Source organism: Hypanus sabinus, chromosome 5, assembly GCF_030144855.1.
Source record: "Hypanus sabinus isolate sHypSab1 chromosome 5, sHypSab1.hap1, whole genome shotgun sequence".
In the NCBI taxonomy this organism is placed as follows: Eukaryota; Metazoa; Chordata; class Chondrichthyes; order Myliobatiformes; family Dasyatidae; genus Hypanus; species Hypanus sabinus.
The window spans coordinates 13,636,230-13,643,554 of NC_082710.1; the positions used below are offsets into that span (position 1 = coordinate 13,636,230).

General features: G+C 41.2%; 1 protein-coding gene across 1 annotated transcript in view; it reads right to left on the reverse strand.

The window, feature by feature from the left end:
- The window catches only part of msh3 (mutS homolog 3 (E. coli)), a 258,875-nt gene that overhangs the window by 13,310 nt on the left and 238,240 nt on the right, over nucleotides 1-7,325 (reverse strand). The window contains exon 23 of the mRNA XM_059969397.1: nucleotides 3,141-3,315. Within this exon, the coding sequence (XP_059825380.1) occupies nucleotides 3,141-3,315 (175 nt within the window). The remainder of the gene's footprint in view (nucleotides 1-3,140; nucleotides 3,316-7,325) is intronic.

The following is a 7,325-nucleotide window of genomic DNA, read 5'->3' on the forward strand; positions in this document are numbered from 1 at the left end:
ACGCAGACTGAGGTTTGTGTTGAGGGCAGCCCGATGTGCCCACACACTTGCGGTGCAAACACTGCACGTCCACAACTCAGTCACCCTAACCCGCATGACTTTGGGCTGTGGGAGGAAACCAGAGCAACAGGAAGAAGCCCGCTCAGTCACAAGGGGAACGTGCAAAACTTCTTCCAGACTGCCACACTGTCGTGCTGCCAGAACACTGGGAGGCATCAAAATATTGCTTAAGGGAAGCAAAGTCAATTCCCACACAATGCCACATCGAACTCAAAGTCAGTGACACAATCTTCCCACGTTCCGGTCTTTTCATTGTGCAAGGTTAGGTAAGAATTATAGACATTGTGTAGGCAGAGGTGATTAGTTCGGTTGGGTAATAGATTACCAATTTCATTAGTCAGGACCAACACTGTGGACCAAAGTGCGTGTTCCTGTGCTCTATATTAATAGGGACCAGGTCGAGGTAGGAATAATCTTCCCAGAGCAGAGGTGTGTATGACTTAGACCCCTGAGTGTTATCACAGAAATGGACATTCAGAGTCGGCCTTGCCTACATTGACTAGTGCGAAGGAAGGAGGCCTACATTCTCAGCTGTCCGTCCATCGCCTCCTCTAAAGCTGTGATATGGCCACTCTCAGGTCGGAGGAGCAACACTTTATACTCCGTCTGGGTAGCCTCCAACCTGATGGTACGAACATCGATTTCTCAAACTTCCGGTAATTCCCACCACCCCACCCTTCACTATTCCCCCATTTCCATTTCCCCCCCTCATCTCATCTCCTTACCTGCCCTTCACCTCCCTCTGGTGCCCCTTCCCCCTTCTTTTTCTTCCATGGCTTCCTACCCTCTATCAGATCCCCCTTTCTCCAGCCCTTTGTCTCTTTCACCAATCAACTTCTCAGCTCTTTACTTCACCCCTCCCCCTCTCCAAGTTTCACCTATCACCTGCACCTCATATTTCTTCCTCCCCTCCCCTCACCTTCTTACTCTGACTTCTCATCTTTTCTCTCCAGTCCTGATGACGGGTCTTGGCCCAAAATGTCAACTGTTTAGTCTTTTCCATAGATGCTGTCTGGCCTGCTGAGTTCCTCCAGCATTTAGTGTGTGTTGCTCTTAAACTACAAGATATTTTATATAAAAGAGACAACAATGCTTGATGAATCCAAATTAAAACTCAAATGGAAATAGATACACAGTTGTAAACATTAGAACAGAGATGAGGAGGAATTTCTTTGGCCAGAGGAAAGTGGAATCTGTGGAATTCATTGCCACAGACAAATGTGGAGGCCAATTCATTGAGTATATTTAAAGTGGAGGTTGATGGGTTCTTGATTAATCAGGGCAACAAAGTTTATGGGGAGATCAGCAAATGGAGTTGAGAGGGTTGATAAATTAGTCACGGTGGATGGGCTAACAGCTTAATTCTGTTCCTATGTTTTATGGTAGAAGAAATCTTTAAGTAAATATGACAAGATAATATTATGTAGAAACAAAATATTACATGCATTTCTCTTTAAGTATGCTAGTGGAAGTCAGAAATGGGCCAATTGGCCCCTTGCTGTGAAATTATATAATTTGATCACCTTGTTTGTGGATGTGAATTTCCCACTATTCAGGACATTTACAAAGACAGGAGTGTAAATAGGACCCAAAGGATCATTGGGAACCCAAGTCACCCCAACCACAATCTATTCCACCTGCTACCATCCGGGAAAAGGCACCACAGCAAAAAAGCCAGGACCAACAGACTCCAGAACAGCTTCTTCCACCAGGCCATCAGACTGATTAATTCATGCCAACGCAACTGTATTTCTATGTTATATTGACATAATATTGTACATAATATTTATTATAAATCACACTAATTGCAAATTTGAATGGAGACATAACGTAAAGATTTTTACTCCTCATGTATATGAAGGATGTAAGTAATAAAGTCAATTCAATCCAGTTTGATTGTACTCCATCCCTCTTCACCACCCCCCCACCAACCCCACATCCCTCCTTTCCTGTCCTGATGAAGGGCCATGGCCTGAAAGGCCAACTATTTATTCCTCTCCTTAGATGCTGAGATCCTCCAGCATTTTGTGTGTGTTGTTCTGGATTTCCAGTATCTGCAGAATCACGTATGTTTATAATTTTATGTTGGTTTTCACTTTCAGCCATCTGTCCCATTGAAAGTGAAATGTGCAAACCAGTGGAAGAGAAGTACGGCAGTATTGCCGTGTGGTGCTGACTGAATAGCAGATTGTTAATGAACACCACACGTTTCACAGCATGGTTGGATGTACACGTGATAGATAAACTCAAACGTTGAGATTACAAATGAAATTATGTAAAACTGAAAAAACATTGTTAATTTATTAGTGATAATATTGCTTTACGTGTTGTGTGTGTGAGTTGTAAGTACTGTGTTGTGCACCTTGGTCCAGAGGAACGCTGTTTCGTCTGACGGTATACACATATATAGCTGAATAACAATAAACTTGAATTTGAAAATAGTGTGAGGATCACTGAAGCAACTCATAAATTACCATCAATTTCAAAATTAAACAAACAGTTTTGTTTGTTAAATGTGTAGTGAAAATGGACTGTAGGGACGGGGTCAAAACCCCAAATCAGTGCAAGACTTTTAAAAGTTTAAGGATTAAAATAAGTTGCTAAGACACTTTGTGGAGTTCTGTGAGCTACCTTTATCTTCCCACAATTGTGATTTATTTATACATTTAATTGTAAGTTGGCCCTTCTAATTCTTTGAACCCCACTGTCCAGCGACCCCTGATTTAAACCTAGCCTAATCATGAAACAACGTACAATGACCAATCAATTTACTAAACCGCCTGCCTTTGGACTGTGGGGGAAAACTGGAGCACTCGGAGGAAACCCACATGGTCAAAGGAAGAACGTACAAATTCCTTACAGGCAGCAGCCGGAATCGTGCCTGGGTTGCTGGTACTGTAAAGTGTTGTGCTAACCACTGTGCTACCATGCCGCCCAATGTCAAGGTCATCGTACTTCTCTGTATTCATCAAACTTGCCAGCTCTTCGGGTCAGTATTAAGGGTTAAAATAATTTGCAAAGACACCTTATGGAGTACTGTGCGCTACTATTATCTTTCTACAACGTCAAGGTCACCGTACCTCTTTGTATTCATCAAGCTTTCCAGCTCTTTGGATTTCCGAGTGGCTTTCTTTAATACTTCCTCAGGAACGTTGGCTAGTCTGGCAACGTTCAGGCCGTAGCTGCGAGCGGCAGCCCCCTCCGTCAGCTGATAAAGGAATGTGATCGATTCCGCTGGCAGTTCCTCCACACATCCTAAAGGATTAAAAGGGCACGAGTCAATTAATCCTCCCCTTGGCCAACAACTCAAGCAGATGGCTGACACTGGAGTGAACTTACAGTCAGAGGAAAAAAAAACTCCATGTATATGTGTACAATAAAAAGAAATAAAACCATTTCCTCTACCACCATTCCTTATCAGAAGGTTTTTGACTAAACACTACACACGTTTGCTTATATGCAAAGCGAACCCAGCCAGACTCCAACATCTTAGTGATCCATCTTATCAAATTTTTTTCACAGGATTTGTTTCTTCACATTTATTTTTATACTATATTTTAGTTAACCAATAACATTTTGCAATTCCATGTATCTTAATTATGCAACTGCTACAAAGGGAACTGTAATATTAGAAACATCCAGAGCTAACCGTACGTGCAAGGTGTCATTAATTGACCTTTTCAGACTGATAGGATGGCACATACACAGCGTGGTGCATCCACTGTCTACACTGTTCATGTCACAAGAACATTGAAAGAGATCACAATCTAAAATCAAAGAAATTCAGGTTATGCCTCATTCTCATTCCTACCATCTGGAGGGAGGTACAGAAGCCTGAAGGCACACACTCAACAATTCAGGAACAGCTTCTTCCCCTCTACCATCCAATTTCTGAATGGACATTTTGAATCCATGAACACTATCTCACTATTTTTGCACTACTCATTTTTATATATATATTCTTACACACACTTACTGTATTTCATGTTTTCATTATGTATTGCATTTACTGCTGCCACATAGACAAATTTCATGACATATGCCGGTGATATTAAACCTGATTCTGATTCACATTCCTTTCATATATGAACAGAACACGATAACAAACTATTCAGTACAATGACCTTTCTTTGCTCTTTTACTTTAATCCTTTGATCGCAGTATTTTGTTTCTAACATTTTTTACCTTTCCCTTTCTACAGCTAATTTCAAACATTTAATCCTTTTAAATAACTTAAGTTCTTCCTGATCAATTAGGTTTAAAATAAAACTGGAAATCTGCAAAAAAAACAGAAATGCAACTAACGTTCACTGGGTCAAGCAGCAGCTGTGGAGAGACAAGCAGTTCTATCATCTAATAGAGTCATTGAACACTACAGCACAGAAACAGGTCTTTCAGCCCATCTAGTCTGTGCCAAACTATTATTATTCTGCCTAGTCCCATCCACCTGCACTTGGACCATAGCACTCAATACCCCTTCCCATCCATGTACCTATCCAAATTTCTCTTATGTGCTAAAATGGAACTCACACCCATCATTTCCACTGGCAGCTTGTTCCACACACTTACAACTCTGAGTTAAACATTTCCCCCTCACGTTCCTCCTAAACATGCCACCTTTGACTCTTAACCCATGACCTCTAACTCTAGACCATTAATCCAGGACCTCTAGTTCTAACCTCAGTGGAAATGGACTGCTTATATTTACCCTATCTATACCCTACAAAACTTTGTACCCCTCTTATAAATCTCCCCTCATTCTCTTATGGAATAAAGTCCTAACCTATTCAACCTTTCCCTATAACTCAGGTCCTCAAGTCCTGGCAACATCCTTGTAAACGTTCTCTCCACTCCTTCAATCTCATTGATAACTTTCCTGTAGATAGGTGACCAAAACTGCACAAATTAGCCCTCACCAGCATCCTATACAATTTCAACATAATATCTCAACTCCTGTGCTCAAGACTTTGATTTTTGAAGGCTATGTGCCAGAAGTATTTTTTTCCAATGATCCTATCTACTTGTGATGCCACTTTCAACGAATTATGGACTTGTATTCCTAGATCCCTCTGCTCTACTACACTCCTCAGTGACCTACCTGTCATCATGTAAGACCTACCCTGGTTTGTCCTCCCAAAGTGCAAAACCTCACACATATCTGCATTAGGTTCCATCTGCCATGCTTCAGCCCATTTCGCCAGCTGGTCCAGATCCCACTGCAAGCTCTGATAGTCTTCCTCACTGTACATGACACCCCCAATCTTGGTGTCATCTGTAAATTTGCTGATCCAGTTTACTACACTCATCCAGATCATTGCTATAGAGGACAAACAACAATAGGCCCAGCACTGATCTCTGTAGTACACACTAGTTGCAGGCCTCTAGTCAAAGAGCCAACCATCTAACTACCACTCTATGGCTTCTCCCATGAAGCCAATGTCTAATCTAACTTACTGCCTTATCTTAAATGCCACGTGACTGAACCTAATTGACCAAGCTCCCATGCAGGACCTTGCCCAAAGTTAATGCCCTGCCTTGCCATCAACTTTCCTGGTAGCTTCCTCAAAAAACTCTATAAGATAGTTTAGACATGACCTACCATGCACAAAGCCACGTTGACTATTCTTAACCAATCCCAATTTATCCAAATACATATATTACACTGTCCTGTAATTTCTTGGCTTATTCTTTCTTAAACAGTGAACAACATTAGCTATCCTCTAATCCTGCGATATCTGTCATTAATTACAAATTAAATATCCCTGATGGGGCCATTGCAATTACTGCACTTGCCTTGCACAGGATCTGAGGTAACACCCTGACAAGCCCTGGGGAGTGATCCACCATACTTTGCCTCAAGACAGCAAACACCTCTTCCTCTGTAATCCATATAGGGACCATCACCTCACTGCTGCTTTGCCTCATTTCTATAGACTGTGTATCTGTCTCCCAAGTAAATACAATAGCAAAGTAAATACAGATGCAATTGTCAGAACAATATTAAATTTATTTTTTCATCACTTTTGAGGTTACTCTGAAATATCCATTTTACATGTAGTTTTATATACTTTGCACCAGATATTTATTCATAACTAAGCATTGTTCAAAGTTCAAAGGAAATTTATTACCAAACTACATATACGTCACCAAATGCAGCTCTGAGATTCATTTTCTTGTGGGCATTCACAGTAAAACAAGGAACATAATAATGTCAATGAAAGATCACACCCAACAGGATGGACAAACAACCAATGTGCAAAAGACAATGAACTACACAAAGAAAAATAAGAAATAATTTTAAAAAAACAATAAATAGTGAGAACAAGATGAAGAGTAATTCACGCAAATTGCTGGAGGAACTCAGCAGGTCAGGCAGCATCTTTGGAAAAGGGTAAACAATCGATGTTTTAGGCTGAGAGACCCTTCTTCAGGACTGAGAAGGAAGGGAGAAGTAATAGGCAGGTGAGAAGAAGAGAAAGGTCAGAGATAGCACTCTGACCTTTCACCCATTCTCATCTGCTTATTAATTCCCCTTGGGTCCCGTCTTCTCTCCAATTAGATTCCTCCTTCTCCAACCCTTGACCTTTCCCACCCACCTGGCTTCACCTGTAGACTTCAAGCAAGCGTCTTCCCCCACTCCCCCCACCTTTTCATTCCAGCACCTTCCCCCTTCCTTCTCAGGCCTGGTGTTGCCATTTAGTTTTACCTTTCTATTTTTGTGCCTAATCCCAGCAGACTGGAGCCCTTTAAGTATGCATCCACACCTCTTCTCCTCCTGACTGGAAGAACATCAGTCCACAGGCAAGAGGATTTGAAAGGTGGTGATCAGAATTTCTACTCCCTCCACTTTTCTCCACCAATACAGAATACCTCTTCCCTGAAGTACTTTTTCATTGCATTTTTTCCTGTGGCTGTTACACTTTATTCTAAAAAATATTATTGTTTTCCCTTGTTCTACCTCAATGCACTGTTGTTGTGGATTAATCTGTACAGACAGTGTGCAAGTCTGTAGCAAGAGTACAACAGTTTACCTCATTGAAATATGCAAAATATCTCATCAGCTCAGTAAAGTAGTTAAGGAGAAAATGTTTCCCTTGGTGAAGGTGACTAGAATTACTGCTCACAATCTCAGAATGAGGGATAGACAATTTAGGACTGAAATAAGGAGAGACTTCTGTATTGCAAGTGTGTGAATCTCTGGAATCCTTCGCTGCAGAGGCTTATTGAGTACAGTCACTGATTGTTTTTCAAGCTAAGATTAAGAG